At 18.6% G+C, this 27,203-nt stretch overlaps 5 protein-coding genes across 13 annotated transcripts; 2 read left to right on the top strand and 3 right to left on the bottom strand.

Moving 5' to 3' along the window:
• Nucleotides 1-1,658: 1,658 nt before the first annotated feature.
• Nucleotides 1,659-6,481, bottom strand: LOC108002208 (ras-related protein Rab-35). The gene is made up of 3 exons (XM_017063742.3): nt 5,515-6,481; nt 3,507-3,931; nt 1,659-2,169 (listed from the first exon to the last, which is right to left on the bottom strand). The coding sequence occupies exons 1-3, from the start codon at nt 5,564-5,566 to the stop codon at nt 2,041-2,043; spliced, it is 606 nt and encodes a 201-aa protein (XP_016919231.1). The 5' UTR covers nt 5,567-6,481; the 3' UTR covers nt 1,659-2,040.
• A 643-nt stretch (nt 6,482-7,124) lies between these two features.
• On the top strand, nt 7,125-9,321 carry LOC108002244 (tRNA selenocysteine 1-associated protein 1). Of its 2 annotated transcripts, XM_017063808.3 has the most exons (6): nt 7,125-7,548; nt 7,935-7,994; nt 8,087-8,284; nt 8,399-8,721; nt 8,805-9,004; nt 9,088-9,321. In XM_017063808.3, exons 2-6 carry the CDS (start codon nt 7,953-7,955, stop codon nt 9,210-9,212), a joined length of 888 nt encoding a protein of 295 aa, XP_016919297.1. In that variant the 5' UTR covers nt 7,125-7,548; nt 7,935-7,952; the 3' UTR covers nt 9,213-9,321. The 2 variants fall into 2 exon arrangements, with proteins under 2 accessions (XP_016919297.1, XP_016919298.1); XM_017063809.3 differs by lacking the exon at nt 7,125-7,548 and having other exon boundaries at nt 7,934-7,994; nt 8,091-8,284.
• Nucleotides 9,322-9,655: 334 nt separating this feature from the next.
• Nucleotides 9,656-15,098, bottom strand: LOC108002243 (transcription factor TFIIIB component B'' homolog). 4 transcript variants are annotated; one of them, XM_017063806.3, is made up of 7 exons: nt 15,034-15,098; nt 13,192-13,570; nt 12,180-12,627; nt 11,590-12,023; nt 10,903-11,004; nt 10,138-10,736; nt 9,656-9,886 (listed from the first exon to the last, which is right to left on the bottom strand). In XM_017063806.3, exons 2-6 carry the CDS (start codon nt 13,541-13,543, stop codon nt 10,156-10,158), a joined length of 1,917 nt encoding a protein of 638 aa, XP_016919295.1. In that variant the 5' UTR covers nt 13,544-13,570; nt 15,034-15,098; the 3' UTR covers nt 9,656-9,886; nt 10,138-10,155. The 4 variants fall into 4 exon arrangements, with proteins under 4 accessions (XP_016919295.1, XP_016919294.1, XP_028524757.1 ...); XM_017063805.3 differs by having other exon boundaries at nt 14,395-15,094; XM_028668956.2 differs by having other exon boundaries at nt 14,603-15,076.
• A 527-nt stretch (nt 15,099-15,625) lies between these two features.
• On the top strand, nt 15,626-22,434 carry LOC108002248 (WD and tetratricopeptide repeats protein 1). Of its 5 annotated transcripts, none has more exons than XM_017063817.3 (15): nt 15,794-16,197; nt 16,409-16,696; nt 16,951-17,068; nt 17,300-17,430; nt 17,637-17,748; nt 17,901-18,287; nt 18,413-18,530; nt 18,645-18,812; nt 19,011-19,111; nt 19,210-19,337; nt 19,563-19,643; nt 19,754-19,896; nt 21,433-21,577; nt 21,657-21,849; nt 21,997-22,434. In XM_017063817.3, the coding sequence occupies exons 3-15, from the start codon at nt 17,003-17,005 to the stop codon at nt 22,198-22,200; spliced, it is 1,977 nt and encodes a 658-aa protein (XP_016919306.1). In that variant the 5' UTR covers nt 15,794-16,197; nt 16,409-16,696; nt 16,951-17,002; the 3' UTR covers nt 22,201-22,434. The 5 variants fall into 5 exon arrangements, with proteins under 5 accessions (XP_061936646.1, XP_016919306.1, XP_061936648.1 ...); XM_062080664.1 differs by having other exon boundaries at nt 15,930-16,197; nt 16,448-16,696; XM_062080662.1 differs by lacking the exons at nt 15,794-16,197; nt 16,409-16,696 and adding an exon at nt 15,626-15,703.
• LOC108002199 (Bardet-Biedl syndrome 5 protein homolog) lies at nt 21,381-25,799 on the bottom strand. Its single transcript, XM_062080665.1, has 8 exons — nt 25,646-25,799; nt 25,213-25,361; nt 24,838-24,887; nt 24,641-24,768; nt 24,020-24,155; nt 23,816-23,917; nt 23,530-23,721; nt 21,381-23,464 (listed from the first exon to the last, which is right to left on the bottom strand). The coding sequence occupies exons 1-8, from the start codon at nt 25,684-25,686 to the stop codon at nt 23,261-23,263; spliced, it is 1,002 nt and encodes a 333-aa protein (XP_061936649.1). The 5' UTR covers nt 25,687-25,799; the 3' UTR covers nt 21,381-23,260.
• Nucleotides 25,800-27,203: the final 1,404 nt, after the last annotated feature.

The following is a 27,203-nucleotide window of genomic DNA, read 5'->3' as shown; positions in this document are numbered from 1 at the left end:
AACATTAGTTTATAATTTATAATTTTATCACACATTATATATAGCCATATCAATAGCATCTACATATTATATTAAATAATATCATTTAAGAATTTATATCATATAAAACTTAAATTTCTATATATTAAAAATAATATTATATTACATAAAAAATATAATTATATATAAATGATATTGTATAAAAATATAAAAAATTAATTATATAATATTATTTATAATATTAAAAATGGAAAAAAAGAAAGATAATATATTTGAAAAGTTATTTTTTATAAATGAATTTATTTATACATTTATCAATATATCTTAGTTGTTAATTATTTATACATTATAATATTTTAAGCGTTGTAGTTGCTTAAAATTAATAATTTTTTTTATTCAATAATATGTTTCAAATTTAATTTATAATTTTTATAAAATGTTAATACAATATAATATTAATCATTATTTCGGAATTAATATTAAAAAGAAAGAGGTAATAAATAATTTAAAAAAATATAAAATATATTCATATACACATAAATTCTATTTATATTTTAAAGTATATAATAATTCATGTACAATATTATAACTGTATAACAGTAAACAATATTGAATATACTTGATTGGAATATTTGTGATATGCCACTAAAACTGGCAAGTAAAATATTTACATATTATAGGATGCCACTTCATTCCCTTATTTAAAAGATATGTTATTCTGATCAAAAATTTGTAATATCATTTAGAACTAACGGTATTACAGCGGCAGCTGGATAAGTATCTTAACTATTATCACAGATGATAAAATACGTTTATTGTATTATTGTATTATTGTAGCACATATATATCAATCATATTTATTATTAAAATTAGCAAATTATTACGTAATTATAAAATATTTAATTTTATACTTATAATAATTTTTATTTCAATTACTATTAATAATAGTAGTAATAAAAATTATAATTGTTTTAGCAATAAAAATGATTCTATAAAGTGAAGATTTAAATTTGTTATTTTAAAAAATTAATCATTTAAATTACTTTCATAAAAATAAAATTTTCATACATGATTATAGTATTATATTAACATTAAAACTTTGTAAGACTTACACTTTACAAAATTAAATTTTATATTATATATTCATATTGCAAGAATAAATAATTTTAATTTCTTATAATTTGTTGATTCATCTTTCATAATGAATAATTTTTTTAAATACCAATTCTATTTACATTTTGAATTTGTAATATTTAATTTACACATTATATTCTGTCAATTAAAAAAAGCTTGCCTCTGTTATACCGTAAATATGTTATACATGATTATTATTAAAATTTGATTTATAAAGTTCATTCTAAAGCATCATCAAACTACAGGAACTTTGTACAGTAAATATGCACAAAATTTTCTTAACCTGCTGATGATTAGATAATTATTTAATTTTTATTAAATATTATATATTAACAATATTGAATTCACATTATGGTAACTTATCCAGAAAAATTTATCCATATTCATCCAAATCTCATACATACAATGTTTCTTTATTTTATTCAATAAATTTAGATTAAACTTTGTACAATATATTTCTTTATCTTCTACTTTATACCACTTTTTTTTATAATTTTTTTGAAAAATGAAAAAAATGAATAAAAGAAGCAGTTATGTATATTTCATTTGTTTTTCCTTTTTGTGCTGATATTTTGTAAATTATAAATTGTACAATATAAATAGGCCTTTATATTTTTAATTCCACATTCAAAATGCAGTTTTTTGAAAAGTGTGTACTTACAAAGTTATTTTTGCTAAATAAACACTACACACTCATAACATTTGCATCCTATGTATATTGAACATTACTAGCATCAAAGTATATTTCTATGAGAATACAATCTTCGATGTTGTAATATAAATACAAAACTTAATAGTTTTAAAAAACGTCAGTATTACATTATATGATCATTTTATCGCTATCACATGCTCTCTGTTTATTTTTGTTTCACTTGTGTTATGTGATTAAATGATATCAACAACAGATTGCATGCTTATACAATGCTGTTAACAACACTTCTTTTTATGTTGTTTTGTGCTTTTTCTTAAATTGACTGTTTCACTGGTTTGTATAGCTTGTCGTTCCTTCCTTTCTTTTTTGGTTCTTAATACTTGTCGTGTTATAGCCATAAACATCTAAATATAACAAATTAATGTAAATTAAAATTATTATAAAATTAAAAAAATTTAATAATTAGTATTATTATTAATTATTAAATTATATTATGTATTTAAACACATAAAATAATTTTTTTATTTCATTAAACATAATATATTATATATATATATATATATATATACATAAATTATGTTTAATGAAATAAAATTATTTTTAAAAATATATATTAAATTTAAATTTCTATTAATAAATTTATGAATTTATATTATACATATAAAATATTATTACATTATATATAACTGTATATATTATGAAATCTAAAAACATAAAAAAATGTAAAAATTATTAATAAGTAAAAAACTATAATATATATATTATTAATATTATTGTAATTAAAAAACAATGTTTTTTACAAATCAAATGTTTAAATAATTCTACAATATAATAATATCTTTAGGAACAAAGCTATTTACATTATATGATATAAATAATTTAATAGAAAAATATATTATTTATACACTAATGAAGAATTAAAAAATTTCAATGTTTTAGAATTTTGATATATTTTATTGCAATTTAAACAAAAAACAAATTAAAATTTGAATATTCTATTTTTTGATCTTTTTATTCAATTTTATTTTATTAAATTGGCTTTCAAAAAATAAAATCTTTTCTTACAGAGAAAGTTATACATCAAAATTTATTTATATTTTAAAATAAATGTAATATATAAAATATGGAACAATATTTGTAATTTTAACACACATTGTCAGAGAATATGATTTTTTATCTTCTAATTATAAATATGAATGTTTTTCAACAAAATTATAGCTATTCATAGAAATATCTGCATTTTTGATTTTATGACTTTTTGTATATGAAATAATAAATAATTTTTGAATAATATTTTATGTAATAATAAATAAAAAATTTATAATTGTTTAATAGGAAAAACAATAAAAATAAAATATAATTAAATAATATTTATATATTAATTAAAATATATAATTTTTATTCTTTTTTTATAAATGTATAACAAATAAAAATAAAAAAACAAAGAAATCTTTGTTTAATATTATATAAAAATCAAAAAGTTAAGTAAAATATTCTAATAATATTTATTAAAAATAAACAATATTTTAAATATGTATTTGTAATTGTCAAGATATATTATTAAAACATATTTAAAAAGTTGAATCATTAAAAAGATTATTTAGAAAGATATGAATACTGATATTTAAATAATTATTAAATATAAGAATATTTCAACTAATTAGTATATTTAATAATTAGTTGAAATATTCTTATAAAAATATATTTCTTTGTAAAAACATATTAATTATTATTTACTTACTTCTTGCACATTAACATTGTCTTTAGCAGAAGTTTCAAATAACTGAATTCCCATTTGATTTGCAAATCTTTGTGCATCTTCTGTTAATACCACCTTTTCATTAGGTGCATCATTCTTATTTCCTACAAGTACCCTGTTGACCACATCACAATTTTGTTCGATTTCATGTAACCATCTTTTAACATTAGCAAAAGAATCACCACTGGTCACATCATACACAACTATAACACCATGTGTTCCCCTGTAGTAAGTTGAAGTTATTGTCCGAAAACGTTCTTGTCCAGCTGTATCCCAAATTTGGAGTTTTACTCTCTCACCATCTACATCCACAGTTTGAATTTTAAAATCCACTCCTATTGTCGTTATATAACTGCCATTAAAAGTATTGTCAGCAAATCGTAATAGTAGTGAACTTTTACCTACACCTTAAACAAAAAATACAAAATAAATATAAAATATAATTAATATATATAAATATATTTAAATAAATAATAGATTGTAATCTATAAGAAAATAAATAAAAAATAACTATTATTTATTAATTGAAATAATTGTCAATATATAATTTTATTTTAATAATAAAGATAATCCTAGTTAAATCCTATGAAAAATTGTTCAAAGTCAACTAAATATAGTGATTCTTTTTTATTTATTATTATTCATTATAATTTTTAATTATTGATAAAATATGTCTAATTGTTCAACTATTTCATTTTTTAATTTTTTTTTATATTTATCAACAATATTTGTATTTATTTGGTATAATTGAAAAGATAATAAATAATAAAAACAAGAATATGTAATTCAGAAGATTTGATGATTCTTTTGAAGTTATATTAAAACAAACAATAATTTTATAGATATGATATAAATATTTGATGTTATTGTTTGAAATTATAATCAATTTAATAAATTATATTGAAAATAAATTATATTTGTTTTATAATTGATTAATATATAGAAAATAAAACATTATTGCTATTATATTTGAAGAAATTATCTAAGAAAAGGTTAACTTTTATCATTAATATGATAACTTAACAATAATAATAATAAATGTTATTAATAAAAATTAAGTTAATAAATGTAATAAAATATAAAAATATAAATTTTCTATTAATATAATAAAAAAATAATTTTCTTTATAACTAAACATATTAAATAGTTAAATCTAAAAAGATATATACATTTTTCAATTTAAATTTTATTTCATAAACTTAAAATTTAATAAAACATTTACATAATAAATAATAATTAATTATTTTTTTCATAAAAAACATTAACTTAATTTTTGTAATGATAGTAAAAAATTTGTAATTTATTAGAATATAAATAAAAAATATATTCGGATATGTTTATTAAAAAAGAATTTTCATTTATTTATGTTAAATATATAATAAAGCTTTATATATTCTTACTATTAATACTTTTATATTATATACACATATTATTAAAGTTTTGAAAAAATATTTAATATTAAAATCTTTTTTATAATTAAAATATATCATAATCAAAATATTATTAAACATATATATAAAATATCTTTAAAATTTAATATTATACGATAAGAATTAAAAATTTTTATATCATAATTATTTAATACAATATAATAATATTAATATAATAATGATATGAATATATATAAGTGAATAGCTTATTAATAATATCAAATATATAATTTAAATATATAATTTTGTATATTTTTTAATACATATCATAGAAAAGAAAATCATTTGTAAACAGAAAATTTTAATGAAGATTAACAATAGAAGATTATTACTTAAAAAAGTAAAAGTTTTTTAAAAAAATTTTTATATCTTTATTGTAATCATATAAAACATAATTTTTTAGAAATCTTAATTTTAATAAATTTATTTTATCCATTTTCTATTAAAAATATAAGTAATATGATATTCTCTCTATAATAATTTTAAAAATTTATTATACTATATTTGTGTGAACTTCATTATTGATGTATTTAAACAATGAAGAAAATTTGTACACTTACCACTATCTCCTATTATTAGAAGCTTAAATAAATGATCATATTCCCGGGCCATTTTGACATGTATGACGTTCAGGTTTATCAAGTGTTTCCTCGTGAAAATGATTCGAAATAAAAACGATACATTCACTGTATCGTAAATAGTATGGATATAATTAAATGATATATGAATAAATTCAAAAAATAAAATTGCTAATTTGATACGAATTGAGACAACAGTTGCGGCTTATTCCAACTAAAGACTCCAGTATCAAATAAGCGCCATGTTTATTTGTCGTGATATCATAATTTATTATCACCACTGAGAAAAAATTACATTTGTTAACGATGATAATTATTTCATATTAATTTCTAATAATCAACACATTTTATTTATTTAAAAATTTTTTATTTAATGAAAAAAATTTCAACATATTTGGCAATAAGTGCCATTGGTTGAAAGAAAAGAAAAAACACCTTTTAATAAAATTATTTATTTAGTGAATGATTTTAAATTATTAATTGTTTCATATGATTACTTGTGAAATTAAAATTTTATGTTATATTCAATTAAAAAATTAAATATTTTATTACATTTTTATAAATAAATAGCAAATGTCAATACACTACATACATGCATACATATGCATATAAACATATTATATCAATATCATTTATTATTAAATATCTATCCAGTATTATTTCATTCCTTTTTGTTACTAATTTTTATTATTCCGTAATTATATATTTATATATTTTATAATAACTACAAAAATTTGAAATGAATAATTTAAAATATAAAAATTTACTAAATATTCGTAATATGATTCTTTTTTCCTATTCCCCTTCCATTTAAATCTTTTCTCAATCATTTTTTTTTTGCTTTGTTCTTTCAAGCTTAACCTTTGAATAATATTGTTGAGATGTCAATAATTCTAGAAAATTGAAATATTTCTCACATATATATAAAATAATAAATATTATAATATAAAATTATCGTTTCTCTATAAATTTATTTAATGATTTAAAGAATAATAATAAAAAAAATTCTCTAGATATTTTTATCAATTCTTATCATTAATTATACATTTCTTATTGTAATAAATTTTAATTCAATAAGAAATTTTCTATCGCTTTAAGTATTAAAGACAAATATAATATTTGATATAAGATTTGTTAATAATTTATATGTTTAAAAATAAAATATCATAATTTAAGTATTCATTGTTTTTAAGCTTTAATTTACTCTAATTAAAAATTATTCTAATATGTATTTGAATATTTCATATGACTCAATAATACATTAAAAACGTATGAATTCTAGCTTAACATTTATGAATCTTTTATTTAATATAATTTTCTTCTAAAAATTATAGGAGAGAATAAATAAATAAAAATTAAATAAAAATTAAGTAATTATAAAAATTATCCTATTTCATATAAATTTTCTTTTTATTGAATCAACGAATATTACATAAATACACATAGATAATATTTATAATATTTTTTATAAATTTTTTATTTAAAATATTATATATCATTTTGTCATTCTCCAATAGAATATGATTTCATCTAGTGAATTCTTGTTTCATTTTTCACTAAATAATAAATATAAATTATTAATAATATATTGTAGAATATCAAAATTATGTAATAATTAAATTAAAATTCATATTTAAATTATAAAAAATGGATTAATTAAATCATTCATTTTTTGTATCGAATATTAATACTTGTTTCATTTGTTGTCAACGAATATTTGTTTTTCGATATAAATTTGATATCGTATTATAGATTATCGATACTAATAATATTTAACATCGAAACAAAAATATCGAAATATCAAGTATATAGCTTAAATGAACATTGCCATCTAAAGTATAAATATTGTTCCCTAATTATTTTAAATAGAAACAATGAAATTTGACAATGATTTTTTTTTTTGAATGATGTGAAATTTATTTAAAACAATCGTAATCTTAATAATCATTGTTTTATGAAAACATAAATGAAAAACGAAATTAATTGTTATTAAAATAAAAGACTAATGAAAACACAGTAAGTTTATAACATTTTTTTATTTAAATTTATGGTAATTTTGGAAATTTTTAAATTCAAAAACAATTAATTAATATTTAATAATGTTTGTATATAATAATATTATACATAAGATTCTAACCTCTTTTTATTAAATAATTATAATAGAATATTATATTTCATATATATTGTTATATATTATTATTAATAATAAAGTATCATTATTAATATAGTAATAATAATTATGAAGATTATAATAAAACAATAATATAAAAATAAATATATAAATGCAATATTAATTTTGTTTGTAAAAAAATAAGTAAATTGATTAGTTAATATTTAAGTAATATAAATTATGAATTTTGTTTTGTTTTGTTATAAGATTTTACGAGATTTTTCTGTTTCAGACAATTATAAACAAGAAAATGTCTGGTCCTATGGTATTATGTCAATTATGGATGGGTGGTGTAAGTAAATATTCATTATTTTATATGAAAATATAATTTTTATATTTTATTTCTAATATTTATAAAAAAATTAAGAATATATTTTGATTTAGTTAGAACCATATATGACAGAAAGTTTTATAATGAATGCTTTTCATAAAATGGGAGAACAACCACAAACAGTTAAAGTAATGAGAAATCGTTATACTGGTGAACCTGCAGGTTATTGTTTTGTACATTTTCCAACTGATGAAATGGCACTTGATGCTATGCATAAATTAAATGGCAAAGTGATACCTGGTTCAAATCCAGTAAGGATTTACAAAATTTTAATTAAATCCTTATTTATAATTTATTATATCATATTAATATTATATAAGTAATATAGACATTAGTTTCAACTTTTATTTTTTTTTATATTGTAGGCTGTAAGATTTCGATTAAATCATGCTAGTACTACAGGAAAACCAACAGCAGAAAGAGAATTTAGTATTTGGGTTGGAGATTTATCAACAGATGTAGATGATTATTCTTTATATAGAGCATTTGCTGCTAAATATAATTCCATCAGAACAGCAAAAGTCATTTTAGATAGTTCTGGATTTAGTAAAGGATATGGTTTTGTCAGATTTGCTAATGAAGAAGAACAGAAAAATAGTTTAGTGACTATGAATGGATATAGGGGACTGGGAACAAAATCATTAAAAATTTGTAATGCTGTCCCTAGGCCTTGGAATAAATTATCAGGGTATACACATTTTGATTTTTTATTTATAAAATATATATCATATATTCTCATATAGTACTAACAAATGATTCTTCTCTTTTTAGATCAACACCACCACAGTCATCATCAGAATATACACCTTCAAATTTAAATTCAGATGCTTATAATTATTATGATACATCATCCTATTGGAACAGTTATAGTGCATGGCAGCAAGGTTATTATGAAAGTGAACCTACATCAGATGGATATAATAGTTATGTATCTGATCAAAAACCTGAAGAAGATGAATTAGAATTAATTGGTATGAAACACTATATTATTTATAGATATTGTATTGTTTATAGATATATTGATATCATTTTAATTTTTTTTTTTTTTTTACAGAACATTCAGTTCCTATAGATATTGATAAACTTAATAGAGAAATTATAGAACAAGATTATAATCTGTGGGATGCATTAGAAAGTTCAAAGTGGATTCCATGTGACACCTTAGAATTGTGTTATTAAAATTTCTTTTGACATAAATTACTTATTTGCTATATATATGCAATTATGTATTTTTACGTATGATTTAAATAAATTTATAAATTGTAAAATAAAAATTTGTAAGATAAAATTTACTTTTATTACAAAAAATTGTTTACTACTAATTTAATAAATTTCATGTTATAAAATTTACTATATAAAAAGATTGAATATTTAAGTATTTAAAAATGGAATTATTATTTAAATGTAATAAGAAATTAATCATATTTTATAATATTCAAATCTATAGAGAATAAGACTGTATAATTTATATAAAAAATCTAATTATAAGTTTAAATATATAGAATGATACAAAAAAACCATAATTGTTAAAATGGATATTATATCTTTAGATTGATGAAGAATCATTAAATTATTAAATGATTAATAATTGGTAAGATTCAAAATTGGCATTTTCCTAGAAATTCAAAATAAAAGTTCATTTTTATTGAATCATATTCTATTCGTTACAAAGATAAAAAATATTAAAGCAACCATAGGTTACAACTCAGTTATTTTCTTGAAAAAGAATGATGTTAAAGTTCCATTAGTCCTTAGACTTCATTTACAATGTGTTTACATTTTGCAGTCAAATATAAATTACATATTTTTTTTGTCCCTTATTCTTCTTAATCTAGCATTTTTTTATATTTTATCTAAAATTTAAATAAAATTTAAATAATTAGATTATATTAATAATTATAATAATTAAATTATTAAATTTTTTAATAATAAATTTTGTATTTTGTATTTTAAATAATCATAACAATATATTTATATAACATGAAATAAATAATTTAAAAATTTTATAAAAATTAAATTAATTATAATCTTTCCTTTTCTATAGGAATTCATTCAAAATATCATAATAATTATAATTGCTAAATATTTTAATAAATATACTTACATTAGCTTTCTTAAGATTTTAAGTATTAACGTCCGAACTAACCATATAAACTTGTAAAACACTTTTACCAGGTTCTTCCAAAGATTCTTTTGATAAAATGACCAAAGAACCTGGTTCTACATTACCAATACTTGGTATAACTGTTTTAATAGGATCTATATGATGAATTTCTGAATTAAGATTGATATTGTCAAAAATTAAATTCTCTGTAACTTTTGCATTATCTTCCGATGAAATTGTTATTTCATCATTGGAAGAACAATTTAACCTTTCATTATCAAGAGTATTTATATCAGGTCCCTGTAATCTTTTTACTTTTGGTAATCTTCCAGATCTTGTTGGTCTTACACGATAAATTTCTGTGTCGCTGTCAACATCATTACATGAACTTATTGATTCTACATCATCTTCTTTGATTAATAGTTTTCTTTCATCTCTTGTTCTTTTATATATTTTTTTATTTATTTTATTTGATGTTTGTTGACATTCATCATCATTTAAATTTTCTTTAGACATTATTGAATCTAAACCAAAATCGTCTTCTTTTTCTTCTTCATTGTCAGATGCATCCATTTCAGCAATACTAGATGCTACAATTCCTAAATTAATAAATATTTTAATAAAAATAAATTAGTAAATATAAATTAATAAATATTTAATGTAATAATATAATTTTGTAGAAGAAATATGATTTTGTATAAAATAAAATCAATTAAAAAAATATTTGATAAACTGAAAAATTTTTAATTTATACTTTAAACTTACTTCGTCTTCTGGTTGATTTTGAATTCTTCTTACTCTTTGTCTTTTGTTGCTTTCGTTTTTCTTGTATATGTAAGTATTCTTTTTCTGAATTTTCAAATGTCGCTATAAACAATAAAAATTGATATTAATCAATAAATAAACAATTTAATAATTTAAGAAATCATATTTTAATTTTATTGTGAAAAAATAATAAAATTGAAGAAAAAAATTATTTATAATTTTTTTAGATGTTGAGTTTCCATTTTATTATTAATATAAACATAAATTTATTCATAAAATTATCAGTAGAATCTATACAAATTTTAAATATATTTTATATAAAATTCCATTATGTAAGTTAAATATTTGTTGAATATAAATATATATATTCAATTGATTAAATTATTGTTTACTTTTATGTTAAAATTTTATAATATTTTTATTATATAAATATAATTAATAAAATATAATATATATAATTAAATAAATTGAAATAAAGTATTTCTCTAATGTGAAAAAATACAAAATAAATATAATACATTTTAAAAGTTTCGAATAATTTTAATGCTAAATTATATTTATAAATGCAAAAATAATAAATAGCTTTATTGTAAATATTTTTATTATTTAACCATTTTATGCAATATTTTTTACAAAATATATGACATATGAACTTGTACTTGATTTTTAAAAAATATATAAATTTACCTAATGATTTTTCTAACATTTCAGTATCAAATTCTTGATGATATGCCAGTGCTTTCTCAACCAAATGTCTATTAACTTTTTCTTCTTTCTTAAATTTTAACTTCATTTCTTGCCTTGTTCTATGAGGAAAAAGACTTTGCATCAACAAAAAATCTGTACCAATTGTATTTAATGCTTTATAGAATTTTAAAGTTTCCCGTTCGGACCATTCTTTGCTTTTCTGTCGTTTTTTATAAAATCCACTTCCATTATTATCATCATCAATAATAGCTTCTTTTGCTAATACTTTCCTACCTTTTTTTGCATTAGTTTGTTCTATAACAAGACTTTGTTCATCTATTATTAGTTGACCATTTGGTCCAACTTTTACTTGAGGCACTGGCATTGCAGATGATGGATCATCTTCATTTTCTTCTTCTTGAAATTCTTCAGATCTGTAAAAATAATTATTTGTCTTCTATTTTTACTATATTATTTTTATAATTATTTTGTTATATTTATATATTATTATTACAATTACTTTTGAATTTAAATATTTATATTATTTAATTTATTTATAATAAATGTTTATTTATTTATTTAATACATACTGATATTCCAACATTTTTCTTGTTGTAGATTCATTAGATTTCTTCATAGGATTAGTAACAGGGTTGTAATATATTAAATCATACATTGTAAGTTTGCTTCTATCTGGAGTTTTATTTTCATGTTTTAAATGAAATTCTCTTCTAGCTTCTGCTAGTTTTCTTGTAGATTCTGAGACTAAAATACGTCTCTTTTGTCCCAATTTAGTTGTTATTAAATTGTTTTTAATATTATTAGTAACAGCATCTTTTGTATTATATGATAATTGTACTAAATCATTTTTTGTATGATTGGTAATACTGCAAGGTAATCTTCTGCTATCATCTTCAGATTCACTTGTACTCGCTCCACTTCCTTGAATACTGTTTCTTCTTACTCTGGTGTTATTATCAAATTTTGGTGTTGGTTTCATAAAACCAGACCGATTTTGTGTTGATTTTATGGGAGAAGCTACAACAACAAAATATTTTAACAATTCTTTATGATAACTTTTTTTTAATTTTCCTATCTTACAATTTACGATATATCTCTATAATAATTGTTTAATAATTTTTGAAAAACTTATGATAAAGTGTAATTTTATTTTTCAATTTATATAAAGAACAAATAACATAAATAATTACTTTTACTGCATTCCATTATCTGTTTTTTTTTTTTTTATGATTCAGTAAAGAATATCAGTATTTCCTTTAAAATCATTGCAAATAATGACTTGCCTTTTCTTTAAATTACAGACTGATAATCAGTTAGGCTGTTAGTGTCTGCATGCAGCTTTGTATAGCACTAATACAAATGCATAATGCATTTGTACATTCCAAGTATAAAAATGACTTTACGTAGGAACTTAAACAATTATAAATCAAAAAATCAATAATAATACAAAATAATAATATAAATAATAAGAATTATATTATATTCATTAATAAATATAGCTCATTTATATAAATATTCTTAAATTGTGAATGTAAACTCTAATTTTTAATCATAATACAATATATATTGAATTATACTTACGGATTTGCGTTATATTTAAAATTTCTGATGACTGTATATTTACAATTTCTTCCTTAGAATTTTGCATAGAATCATTTTTATATTCGTTACATTGTTCAGTAGGAAATTGTTCATTTGGCACTTGCTCTTCTATTTCTTGTATTTGTATTATTTTTTTTGTATTTTCTAAATTTTCTTGTTCTTGAGTTTCATATAAAATATTTTCCGAACTTTGTTGTAATGAATCATCAGATACATTTTTATTTTTGTCTTTGTTCTCAAATGTATTAATAATTTCGGCATCAGATATATCTTGTGTTGCTTTCCTTCGAGTTGGAACTGTAACTATAGCTTTTATACGTGCTCGCTTCATTGTTTTAAAAATTTATTAAGAATAAATCTGTAAATATTATTTAATATTAAAATTTATAAACATTTATTATATATTATGCATTATTAATATTATTTATGTATTAATGTATTATTATCAATAATATAAATATAAATTATAATTTTAATTATAATATTAATTTATCTCATAAAAAAGATTGTAAAATTATCCATTTACTTCAAATTTTAAGTAATGTTAAATTTTATCATGGATATTTAAAAATTCCATTATTAGAATATATTATTTTAATCATTTATATTTAAAAAAATAAAATCATTTTAAATATCAAAAATATAATTGTAATATCTAAATAGTTAAAATTTTAGTTATTGATAGATTTTTTTTAATTTATAAATATTTTTTTTAATATTCTTTAAAAGATAATATAAATATAATAATACAAAAATGAAAATAATAATATAAATGAAATAATAACAAAAATTTACAACAAAAAATTTTATAATTAAAATGAAAAAGAAAGATAACGTTTTCTTTACATTTTGATTAATTTATAGATCTCGTTACAATGTTATATCATTAGTATATAATTGTTAAAATTAATAAAATACAATATAAAATATGATTATGCAATATAATGAAAACTGTGACAAAATTTTTTAAAATAATTTTAGAAGCATAATAAATACCAAAAATACAAATATAAAAAATATAAAAAATATGAATATAATTATATAAAATAGATCAATAAATATAATTATGTATAATCAAATATTATTGCAATCAAAAAAAGAATTAATTATTTATAAAAAAAATAAAAAAAAGAATTTCCAAATTTAACATTACTTTATAATGTAAAGTTATATTTTACTTACTAAAGTTTACGATATAATTTGGGTAAAATAAACTATCAATACCATATTATTTTCAATAGCTAATTTTTTTTATCATTTATAATAGTATCATTATTCATTAATTCATTATGCTTTCTAATTTATTTTTCCTTTTTATTTTACTGAATTTTTCCAAAAAATTTTTCTGTTTTTTTTATAATATAAATCTTTTTTATTTTTTTTAAATTACCATGATTTCATTTTTTCAGAAGAATAATTGATTGTATTTATAATATTTCAATGATACTTTATCATATATTTTAATTTTTAAATTTTATACACTTTATAGACATATCCTAATGTCATTCCATCTTCCTGAAATTTCTACTATTCTATTTTTATAAAATAATCTTGATTTATTTGCAAAATACTTAAAATAACTTTTAATGATATTAAAAAAAACAGTTTTTCTATTGAAAATCATTAAATCATCTAATTATTTTATTTAATAATAATTGCAAAAATATAGCTTATTCAACTTGCAACTTGTTCCAATATTATTAATTGGTAAATTTTACAAAAAAACTTTGGACACTTAACTTAGAATACACAATAGTGAAAAATTAAAAGAAAACTGAATGTCTTGTCCTAATTCTAATATTAATAAAAAATAGACTGTACTTCTCAAATTTTGATCACCAAAACCGTATGTACAAATAACGAAAAGAATTTTTAGGACAACTTTATAATTATATTGTTGTGCATTTGCCTTGAATGTACTATTAGTATTGTTGTATATTTGCCTTGAAGATAATATATAATTATGAATATTTTAGATTAATTAAATGTGTATAGATATAATTATGAATTGTGAATATACCTTGATCTAATGAAAATATTACAATGAAACATATGAAAAAAGAATAATTTTAAAATATTTTAATATAAAATGATTATTTAACATATTTAATTAATCAAAATTTAAATTTAAATATTCTTAAATCGATAAATGTTATTTTAATTAAATTATTAATCTATTTTCATATTTTTTGGATTTTGATTTATTAATATTATATTAAATTTTTTATCAAAATTTTATTGATTCTTATTCTAAATCTTAATTTCATTTATATAAATTACAGTTACTAATTTATTATTAATAAATTTATAACAAGTAATTCATAATAATTAAAAGTTTTTATTCATAAATGTTGTTTATATATATTTCTCTAGAAATCCCGATCACAACTTACATTTTAAAGATTCTATTTTAGTTCTGAACTCAAGATTTAAACATCATTTTTAAAATGTTTAGTGACAGATATTTCGAGCATCGTCTTAAAAATGATTGGTATAAAACATACGAAAGATATTATATTTTGTTTAAATATTTCTCATAGATTTCTTAATCTAATTAATAATTATATTATTTTTAGACAAAATGCAAAATTTTGAAATTTTCAATTTTATATTCATTTAATTCAGAATGTTTTAAGTTTTAAATTACTTTACGTCTTATGAAGATAAGTTTTAAACTTCATCTTATAAATTTTCATTAATTCCTATATGAATAGTCAATCCAATTTCAATCTATAACGAAATAACTATTCATGAAAATATCAATATAAAAAAAAAATGTCTTAATTTTTAGTATTTTTAAAACATATTTAAGACATTTTTAAAATATTATTAAATGTTTTTAAAACCTCTTATAATATTTAGAATTTTAAAATGTCTAAATTGTAAAATTAATAATATTAATATAATGATAATATTAATTAAAACTATATAATAATAGAAAAATAATAATAATAATTGTAAAAAATCTACCAAATGTAATAAATTGTAAGTTTTAAATATATAAATATTATAGCATTTATAAATAAGATAAAATAGATAAATTTTGTTAGGTTAGAAAATGATATAGTATATTTCCAAATTGAAAGTTTCATAAACAAATGATATACGTAAAAATTTTTATGTAAATGATAAAATTAAGAAAATTTAATATGAACATAACATTGATTATTTTCTTAGATTAATTTAATTATTATAGACATCAAAACATTACAAATCAACGAATATCTATTTATAGAACATGAAAGAAATGGAAATGGAAACAAAGCTTGACATTATGTAGAAAGTTACATCTTCACATCAGTTGTCCTAAAAGATAAAAAATAATTGTAAAATTTAATTATATTTTAAAAAAACAATGAAGTATATAATATTTAAATAAGTATATATAGATATGTGTATACATATATTAACTATAGGATAGGATGTGATAAAGTACAAAAGTAATGTTAAGTTCATGGTATTGTGTAAAAAGACAGCAGTACGAGTACGTTTCAATAACGCTTTAATGATGCATAAACAAGTAACGACTTATTAATCATTTTGTATTTTATTTTATCATATTAATTTTAAGTTAAGTATTTTTAACCAATGTTCGTGAAAATAATTATTGCACTTTTACTGTAGTACTCTCTTTATATTAGAGGTTATTTTTATAAAATGATTACATTTACATTTTTCATTAAAAAAATAAACGCATAATACAATTAATAAAAATAATGAATTTCTTATGATTTTCAGAGGATATTTAATTTTTTTAGTACAATAAGTGATTTATAAAATAAATATAGAAATGCTTCCTAACATACATGATAAAGATTACAGAGTTTTGGATTTAGTACGGCAACGTGAAATACGGGTATGTTAATGCAATAAAAATTTAATATATTATATATATTATGTTAATAAAAATTTAATATACTATATATATTAAATATATTTATTTTTAAATGCATTATTAATTAATATTTCTTAATATAAATTTCAAAACATTATTTTTAAATATATTTAAAATATTAAAACATTTTTCATAATGTTTTTATATTCTGGTATAAAGTGTGTTTAATTTTATTTGAATTATTTTACACAGGATTCAGTAGCATATGCAGTTTCGCAGAAGTTACATGTGACAGAAAATTTAATATCCCGTTTAGGACTTGAAAAAGAATTAGTTGGTCATACAGGATGTGTTAATTGTTTAGAATGGAATGAAAGTGGACAGTAAGTATTTATCAAATAAAGAATATAATAAATAATAAATTATTTGCAATATAAAAAATATTTATAGAATTGATAATTTATATATATTTATAATATATAATATATAATATATATAATATATATTATCTCATATAAAATGAGATAATTAAATGTAATTTAATATTTAATAAATTTTTATTTTTATGAGTTATAATATATATTTTTAGAATTCTTGCTTCTGCATCTGATGATATGAATATTATATTATGGGATCCATTTCGATATGAAAAAAAATTAGTACTTCGTACACGTCATCATGGAAATATATTTTCTGTCAAGGTAAACATTGATTTTAAATATTAGTTTGTTGATTTATTCAAATTGTATTTTAAAATATTAATTTTTATAATTTAAAAATTTTTTTGATACAAATCAAAGAATTTTATAATTAAAAATAAATCAGAAAAATATATTATTTCTTTTTTCTTTAGTTCCTGCCAAAATCAAATGATAGGATATTGGTATCAGGTGCTGGGGATGGAAAAGTACGAGTTCGAGATCTTACACTTCTTGAACCAATATTTTCGTGTAATTGTCATATAGGTCGCGTAAAGCGTATTGCCACTGCAACTACTGTACCTTTTCTTTTTTGGAGTGCTGCAGAAGATGGTCTTATTTTACAATATGATATTCGTGCTCCTCATAGTTGCAAAAGTAATGACTGTAATAGTGTGTTAGTAAATCTTGTTAATCATGCTGGTCGATATGCAGAGGGTAAATGTATTTCTGTGAATCCAAAGAAACCTGAATTAATAGCTATTGGAGCTAATGATGCTTATATACGAATGTATGATCGTAGAATGATTAAGCTTTCTCAGGTAATTATAAAATTAAAATTAAACGTTTAAAAACTTAAATAATAATAGAAAGAATCTAGATGCAAATATTATTCATAACAAAAATAATAAATTTGTAGTACAAAAAAAATGATTTATAATATTAGGTGCCTATTTCGTCTCCACATAGTAACTGGACAAGAGGAAATGTATGTATACGGCTAGCTGGTGGAGGTGATCCAGATGAAAATATACCATTGGGTTGCGCACAGTACTTTATCGCGGGTTCGTTCGTACGATCAGAAATAGCGTACGCGACTCCTTTACCCTTATTTTCCTCTTTTGTTACATTTTATATGATCACTCTAACAAAGACTGTTAATGTTTGATATTGAGCAGGCCATCTGCATTCTCGACAACGTGACGGTAATAGAAGTCTTACTACTACATATTTAACCTTCAGTGCTGATGGAAATGAACTTCTTGTTAACATGGGTGGAGAACAGATTTATTTATTTGATATCAATAATCCAAAGAATTTGAAGACTTGCTTTGGTTACTCTACAAGTATGTATTCATAATTATAATTATGGAAATTTTATATTATCATAATTATAAAAATAATATATATTAAAATAAAAATATTATTAAAAAAATTTTATATTATATCTATTATAATTTACAAATAAAAAAATTAAGCTATACTTTAAACTTGTATACAACATATATGAAATAAATCGTAAATATTTTTAAATTTATTAATAGGAAATTTTGAAAAGTGCTGTATAGAGAATAATGAAGATATAGATTTTACTAATAAAAATATTAAAATCCTGCCACCATATGTTGAAGAATTAAAACGTCAAGTAAGTTTTTTTCAAGTTTTTCATAAAATTTAGATATGTTAAAAATATAATTAAATGAATTAATTTTTTTTCTCTTTGTCAATTATTTTTGTTTTTAGGCTAATGAAAGCTTTGAGCAACAAAAATATACATTGGCAATTAATTTATACAATAAAGCAATTAGTTATTGTCCTACTGCAGCTGTGCTTTTTGCTAATAGAGCTGCAGCATACATGAAACGAACATGGTATGAATTTTATTTCTGTATTTAAAATTTTTAAATATTTAAGAAATAAAGTAATGAGTAAATAAAATAAAGAAGAAATAAAGTAAATAAAAAAATTAAAAAATTTTTTAAATTATCAAACAATATTATTTTTCAATTAAAAATATTTATAACATACATTCATTTTTATTTTTTTTATTTTTCTAAATATAAAGTCTAAATATCATATAATTTTATAATTTATAGGGATGGTGATATATATGCTGCTCTTAAAGATTGTCAAACGACATTACTTCTTGATCCTGGACATGTAAAAGCTCATTTCAGGTATATATAATAACAATTTATCATAATAACATTAAGTGTAATGTAATATATATATTACATATGTATACATATATATGTACATATATATACATACACATATATATTTGTAGATTGGCTCGTTGTCTCTTTGATTTACATCAATCAGCTGAAGCTGATAGAATAATTAAAGACTTTCAACAAAAATTTCCTGAATATGCATCTAACTCTGCATGTAAAGCATTAAAAATGGATATAAAAGAAGCTATAGATTCTGGTATGTCTTTCCTCATTACATTCTATTGAAAGATTGATATGATATATAAGATATTTTACATAATTGCTAAGCCATAAATGAAACTAGAAAATAGAAAATAGAAAAAAATTTCATTACACAAATTTAAATGATTTTGAATGATGTATGATTTGATGTATGTTTATATTAGAAATGAAAGCATTTTAAAGATTTCACAATCAATATTATTTTAATGAATGAACCTGTATATTTTTGTATTAATTAATATATATTTTTATTCTCTAAAGAAAAATAATAAATATTTATTACTAAAAACAATTTAATCTTATAAAATAGCAGTTATATATATTAGTTATATATACATATAAATAAGTTATATATATACTTATATTCATAATATAAATTTAAATATTAAATTACTAAGTTATAACTAAAATTAAAATATCTTTTAAACTAATTATTTTTTAACATAATTATATTTTAATATTCATTTTTTATAGAAAATAAAAAATTAATCAATTTGTAAACATATAGTTTAACATAAAGAAATTGTACAATTCAAACCTATTTAATTTTGTTTAATAAAATTTCCGTTTATTTTCTACCATTTCTTTAAAGTTATGGTTCAGCCTATGTTCAAATAGAATTCATTTTGTTTTGAGGGGGATATAATTTAATGTAATTGATTTTTTTTTAAATGAAAATAGAAAACATTCATTTGTTGAAATGCAAATGTATATTTTTTAATAAATTGATTAATATACTTAATTATCCCTTATAAAAAAATGACTAATTTACTTCAGATAAAAATCCGTTAAATTTATTTTTTAATTTAATTTTTTTTTTAATTTAACTTCAGTTTTATAAAAAATAAGATAAAAAAAATAATTTATATAGAATAAAAAAAGATGCAAAGCACTTTTTTTCATATCTTCTATATATATAAATCATACATATTAAATTTTGTAATATTATCTTTTAAAATTGTGTGATTCTTATCACCATTATTTTAATAATATTATAGATAATATTATATGATGATGTGATTGCATTAATATATTAAAAAATATATATATTTCCATTTAAAAAAATAGCGATTATTTTGAAATTTTAATATATAAAAAAATATAAAAAAAACATAAAAGAATATTCTAAAAAAAAGTTGTTTTATTGTTTTATTATTATCTCTTTCAAATAGTGAAACTTTGTTCTGAATATTTTTTTCATAAGTTATAAAAGAAGATATATTCATAAGTAAAATCATTATCTGTCTCTATTTAAATACCACAGCTTGTATATTAAAGTTTAATAAAATAATCACTATAAAAATCATATCTGAAATCATTTCTTCCAAATTTTGATATTTGATTTTCAAATTCATAAAAAAAAAGAAGAGCAACCAATCTTATGTATATTTAATTCTTATATTTAATAATATGATGAAGTATTGATAAGTTTTAATAATTATTATATGTGTAATAATAAATACTGACAATAATTTTTTCATGTTCAATTTATCAAAAATATTTTTTTTATAATTAATTATTGTACAATTAGGTAGAGATATTGATATGAATCAATTAATGATACAAATATCAGAATATGAACAAGAATGGCGACGCAATACAATTGATTATAAAATGAGGTTTTGTGGGCATTGTAATACTACAACTGATATAAAAGAAGCTAATTTTTTTGGAAAGTAAGTATATTTTAAAATAATATATTAGATTATTTTAAAAATTTAATTGAATTTGTAATTATTATTTTTTTCCTTTAAGCAATGGTCAATATATTGTGGCAGGATCAGATGATGGTTCTTTCTTTATTTGGGATCGTAATACTACAAATATTATACGTGTATTAAGAGGCGATGAACGCATTGTGAATTGCCTTCAACCTCATCCATCTACTTGTTTACTAGCTACTAGTGGCATTGATCCAGTAGTTAGATTATGGAGTCCTTTACCTGAAGTATGTATAGTAATTATTTATTAAAACTATTCATTAAAAAATTTCATTAAAAAAAAAAGAAAGTTTATATTTATATTTATTTAATCATGTAGAATTTATATATAAATTTTTTCATTAATTTTAAAAATTGAAATTTATTTGATATAGGATGGTAGTATAAATGAAAGAGAAATTCAAAATTTAGAAGATGCTGCATCTGCAAATCAAATTCGCATGAAAAGTGACCCATTTGAAGTAATGCTTATGAATATGGGATATAGATTTCCTGTTCAGCAGGCTGAACTGAATGAAGATGGTGATGATAATCAAGATCAATCAATTGTGCAACCTTTAAATTGTAGACCAAGTTAAATTTAAAGACAAAATCTGAAAAGTGGTATGAAATTGCAATTAAACAATTAAAGACTTATTCAGTGTTATATTATAGAATACTGATGCTTTAATTCCAGTTATCTATTTTTTTATCAATTCCGTATAAACGTTGACTTTTCCATAAATAAAATACTAAAAAATATTTGGTAAAGTGTTAAATATAAATGTTGAATGAGAGAAAAATAGTTATATTAAATAGTTGTGGAATTCCTATCATTGACTTTTTTATATAAAACAAAATTAACAAAAAATATTTAAAGAAATAACGAGTTTTAAGAAGTCAATATAGTTACATTAAAATAATTAAAATATAATATAATTCATTATATCTTGTATAAATATATATTGTATCCTACAAATTCTAATTATTTAAATTATTTTCACTATTTCAAATAATAAATGAAAATATTATTTATAAAAGTTATAAAGTTTATTTGATATAATAATAATGATAAGTTTATAGATATAAACATAAAGAAAATCTTATTTTTTTAAGTGAAATATATAATTTTTTATATTTAAATTCAATAGAATATTGGATTTTGAATATAAAAATAATTTCCTGTAAGAGTATAGAAATAATAATCTTTAATATATATAACATTTTCATTTATTATTTAAAATACCGAAAATATTTCAAAAATATAGAGTTAGTAGAACACTCTATATATGTATACACATATATTTATTATCTATATTTTTTTTTATAAATATTTTATATAAATATTCTTTTTATAACAATTATTTAGTTATAAAATTATATGACCTAAAAAATTAAAATTAGTAAAAATGTCAAATAATATACAATTTTTTTTATATAATTATTTTTCTTGTCTCAATTATTTTTTTATTAATTTTAATTATAATAATAAATTTTATATTCATTTTATATTTTAATTTTATATGATCTTTGATTGAAATTCTTAAATAGAATGAAAATATATAAAATATGTTTAATATGTTAGTATTAATCTTTTTTTAAATTTTATATTAAAAAAATGATAATTTTGTAGCATTTAAAATATATCAATAGTATTAATTAAGTTTGTGGCACAAGCTCCCATAGATTTTGCAATGTACTGGCTTCTCGAGGTTCTTCTGCTGCAAGACCTAAATAAATTGAAAAACTTGGCTTCCTTTGATTTGATCCTTCAGAAAAGTAATAACCAAACACATTCGAAATTTCAATTTGATTGTCTTGTATTTCAGTATATTGTTCCATATTTGATTGTTGTAATGGAGCCTGTAATAATTGATAGATAATTAATAACACTTATTCAATAAATTATTTAAAAATAATATAATTACCTGGTGTTCAAAAGTATAATCAACACCAAAAATAGGAAATTTTTCAAATGCTTTCCATAACATTAAAATTTCTTTATAAACGATATGAAGTTTTTGAACAGGATTAACTTGAAATCCTAATATATATCCTCCACTGGATTCAGTACTGTTAATAACTAAAGTTGGACCAAACTTTGAATTTTTGATAATAATCTATTAAAAAAAAAAGGAATGAAAAAGTTTTTACTATATTTTTGATTAGGAAATTCTATATATTAATGTGTACATAATATATATTTGTACTCACATTTGCTATTATAAGATAAGGAATTGATATGTTAAATTGACAGTTAACATCAGCGAACCATACTAAACGTATATTTGTCACGATAAAAGTTCCAATATTCCCCTAATACAAATGTTAATAAAAAATATTTTAATAGTTTTATATATATATATATATATATATATATATAAAATATATTATTATTATAGAAAATAATGAATTAACCTGTTCTAATGATAAATTCCAGATATCTTGCAGTGTTGAATGAACTGTTTCTTGTGGTAATAAAGTCAATTGTTTATCATTAATTATTCCACTTCTTAATTTAATTTCTCGATAAATTTTAGATGAAATATATGCTCTGTAATGTTTGAAATATTTTTTTTTATATTATAATTATAATTAAATTTTATTTGAATAATAGTAATAATTATAATTTTTATAAATTTTCATTTTTTGATTAAAATTTTTTATATAATAATTTATCAAAAATAATTTATATAAATATAGAAATATAAATTTCTACTATAATTTAAATTTTTCGTAATATTAATACAAAATAATGCTATTATTATATATAAAAATATTTTATAAATATTCATTAGAAGATATATTTTTATCTAATACTTTAAACATGTAATAAAATAAATATAATCAAAATATATGGATTTATTTAAAAAAATAAAAAAAAAGCAAATAATTTTATTTAAAAATAAAATTAAATTTAATTTAATAAATTTTTATGTTTTTAATAAATAATTTTAATTTTCAAATTTTTTAAATGAATATTTAAAGAATAACTTATATGATAAATAATAAAAATTTTTAATTAAATAAAATATATACCTGTAAACACCAATAACAGAAGTGTAATGTCGTGTACTTTTTAAATCTCGATTTGTGAATAAAAATTCGTATCTACAATTTCGAAAAGAAGCTAAAATATATAGAGCTTGCATGTGTCTTCCTTGTAACTATAAAAATAATATTTTTTGTTATTTAAAAAACAAAAATAAATCAATGATTTAATAAAGTATACTAACACTATGTATAATTTTAGTATTTACTGTTATAAAGGTGTTATAGCCAATACCTGTATAATAAAAAAATAAAAACATAATTCACATTAATTTTAATATTTTTTATAATATTTTAATATTATGTAAAATTTTCATATTTATTATTTTTTTCTATATATTTATATTTATGTTTTATAAACTATAATAATTATACTTTTATATTTTATTTATAATATTTATAAATTACAAGATTACAAAATTCGATTTTAATTAAAAATATGTATAATTTAAAGATTTTATTTAATATAAATTTAAAAATATATATTTATAAAAATGATTATAAATGAAAAAAAAACATTAAATTATTTATGTGTTTCTTAACATATTTATGGTTCATACTTAAATTGATTTTAGGAAGAAGTAAAGAATGCCATATAATTCTGAGATTGGTCACTATCAATCTTCCATTATCACCTGCATTTCCTTTTGTATCTTCTATTAAATCGAGTTTATCAACATTAAATTCTCCCAATCTTAGTTGCATATGACTAGTAGAAAAATAAAAATGTATAATTATCGTAAATATCCATTATTATTTCTTTACAATATTTCAAATAAAATATAATAAATTATTTTTTACACAACACTATTAATTTTAATAAACATTTCAGTTAATTTGATTTTTAGTACAATTTATATAAATTGAATTTTTATTCATAATATATGAATAAAATTCAATAAAAATTCAATAAAAATATGAATAAAATTCAAATAAAATTTATATATATATAAGATAATAATTAATATGAAATACATTTAAAAAAAATATTACTTATAAGAAACATCAAATCGAACTTCGTTATCTTGCCACATTTTCTTCTTACTGGTAAATTTTATATCAATATATTGTAGAATCCACCTATTATAAATCTAATCAATATCGTTACCATATCTATATATATATATTATTTATATACAATGTCATAAAATAATACATATATATATTATTAGCAAGTTAAAATATTTATATATTTTTATTTTTAAAAGATTAATTATTATATACGAAATAGAAATAACATAGAATAAATAGCTTAATTTATTATAATAACACAAAAATATTTTTTTTATTTCTTATTTTTCATAATTAGATAATTAGATATATATAAATCTAAATAAAATTTCTTTTGTCTCAATTAATTTTTTTCTGTAAAATATAAAAAAATTCAATTTTATTCTCATCTCTTGATTATTTCATTTTTATGTATTGTTGTGAATTTAAAATATAAAAATATTTTCTTTTAATGGAATAATTTTTCTGTTGTGAAATTTCTCAAAATCACTTTATACTTTTAATTTAAATAAATGCAATAATAATTTGAATAAATTATTTTTTAAAGTTTCGTACTTGTTAATTTGAAAGTAAATATAAACAAAGAAAGGAAATAATGAAAGAAAGATAGAAATAAAAATTATGGAATCAGCGCCATCTCCAGAGTGGCACAAATGAAACATATAAAGAAAAGATAGTAAATAATAGAAGAAAGATATAGACGAAGTGAGAATGAATCACCAGTACCATCTTTTGAGTATCAAAGATATCGCTTCAAAAACAGAATAAAAATTAAATATTACTGCCATCTTGAGAAAAATAGAAAAAGACTTTTAGAAAGATATTTTTAGCATTTAAGAGATGGAGTTAACCCTTTATTCTTATTCTGCTTTATCCTACCTTTAGGGAGATCTTAGATTAGTTAAGATTATATATATATAAGTAAAGAAATGGAATTAACAATCAATTTTTAGTTTATTTCTATCTTTCTTTTATTTTATATTTTATTTACTACCTTTTCCATTTGTGTTTTATTTGCGGTATTTTAAACATGGCACTAATGTCATAATTTTTATTCTATCTCTATCCTTTTATTTCTTTGTTTCTCAAAATTATTTGCTCCTCAAAATTTATACATTCAAAAGATGGCATATTTAATTGACATTAATTTGTTTTCTTTATTATCTTATTTATATCTTAATTATTTCTATTCTGTTTTTTTTTAAATTTTTCTTCTTTATTTAACAAGATTAAATTAGTTTTAATAATTTAATATACTTTATTTTTAATTTAATATTTTATTTTTTAGTAATTTATTTACTAAATTTATTGTTTTTATTATATAATTGAGTATATATCGAATTAAGTTTCTTTATAGAATACATAAATTTTTTAACAAAGTTTTAATACTTTTATTTTTTTATTTTTTCTTTTAAATAAGACAAAAGCACTCTTTATATAGATATTAATTAATTAATAAATAAATATAATTTATAATTAGAAAATATAAATATATCATAGAATAGATGTTTAATTAATTAGTTTCAAGTTTATTATGAAT

Source organism: Apis cerana, linkage group LG10 (genome assembly GCF_029169275.1).
Source record: "Apis cerana isolate GH-2021 linkage group LG10, AcerK_1.0, whole genome shotgun sequence".
Classification (NCBI taxonomy): domain Eukaryota; kingdom Metazoa; phylum Arthropoda; class Insecta; order Hymenoptera; family Apidae; genus Apis; species Apis cerana.
This window is presented reverse-complemented; position numbering and strand designations above follow the sequence as displayed.

Excerpts from the sequence above, each read along its gene's own strand:
- LOC108002208 (XM_017063742.3), bottom strand. The coding sequence starts at position 5,566 with ATGGCCCGGGAATATGATCATTTATTTAAGCTTCTAATAATAGGAGAT. Across the intron at positions 3,932-5,514 it reads TCTAATAATAGGAGATAGTG|GTGTAGGTAAAAGTTCACTA; the intron begins GTAAGTGTACAA and ends TTTTTGTTTAAG. Across the intron at positions 2,170-3,506 it reads ACAATGTTAATGTGCAAGAA|ATGTTTATGGCTATAACACG; the intron begins GTAAGTAAATAA and ends TGTTATATTTAG.
- LOC108002244 (XM_017063808.3), top strand. The coding sequence starts at position 7,953 with ATGTCTGGTCCTATGGTATTATGTCAATTATGGATGGGTGGT. Across the intron at positions 7,995-8,086 it reads GTCAATTATGGATGGGTGGT|TTAGAACCATATATGACAGA; the intron begins GTAAGTAAATAT and ends ATTTTGATTTAG. Across the intron at positions 8,285-8,398 it reads TGATACCTGGTTCAAATCCA|GCTGTAAGATTTCGATTAAA; the intron begins GTAAGGATTTAC and ends TTTATATTGTAG.
- LOC108002243 (XM_017063806.3), bottom strand. The coding sequence starts at position 13,543 with ATGAAGCGAGCACGTATAAAAGCTATAGTTACAGTTCCAACTCGAAGG. Across the intron at positions 12,024-12,179 it reads AGAAAAATGTTGGAATATCA|ATCTGAAGAATTTCAAGAAG; the intron begins GTATGTATTAAA and ends TTATTTTTACAG. Across the intron at positions 11,005-11,589 it reads AATGTTAGAAAAATCATTAG|CGACATTTGAAAATTCAGAA; the intron begins GTAAATTTATAT and ends TATTGTTTATAG.
- LOC108002248 (XM_062080662.1), top strand. The coding sequence starts at position 17,003 with ATGCTTCCTAACATACATGATAAAGATTACAGAGTTTTGGATTTAGTA. Across the intron at positions 17,431-17,636 it reads GAATGGAATGAAAGTGGACA|AATTCTTGCTTCTGCATCTG; the intron begins GTAAGTATTTAT and ends ATATATTTTTAG. Across the intron at positions 18,813-19,010 it reads TTGCTTTGGTTACTCTACAA|GAAATTTTGAAAAGTGCTGT; the intron begins GTATGTATTCAT and ends ATTTATTAATAG.
- LOC108002199 (XM_062080665.1), bottom strand. The coding sequence starts at position 25,686 with ATGTGGCAAGATAACGAAGTTCGATTTGATGTTTCTTATAA. Across the intron at positions 24,769-24,837 it reads ATACTAAAATTATACATAGT|TTACAAGGAAGACACATGCA; the intron begins GTTAGTATACTT and ends TTATTTTTATAG. Across the intron at positions 23,918-24,019 it reads GGAATTTATCATTAGAACAG|GGGAATATTGGAACTTTTAT; the intron begins GTTAATTCATTA and ends CATTTGTATTAG.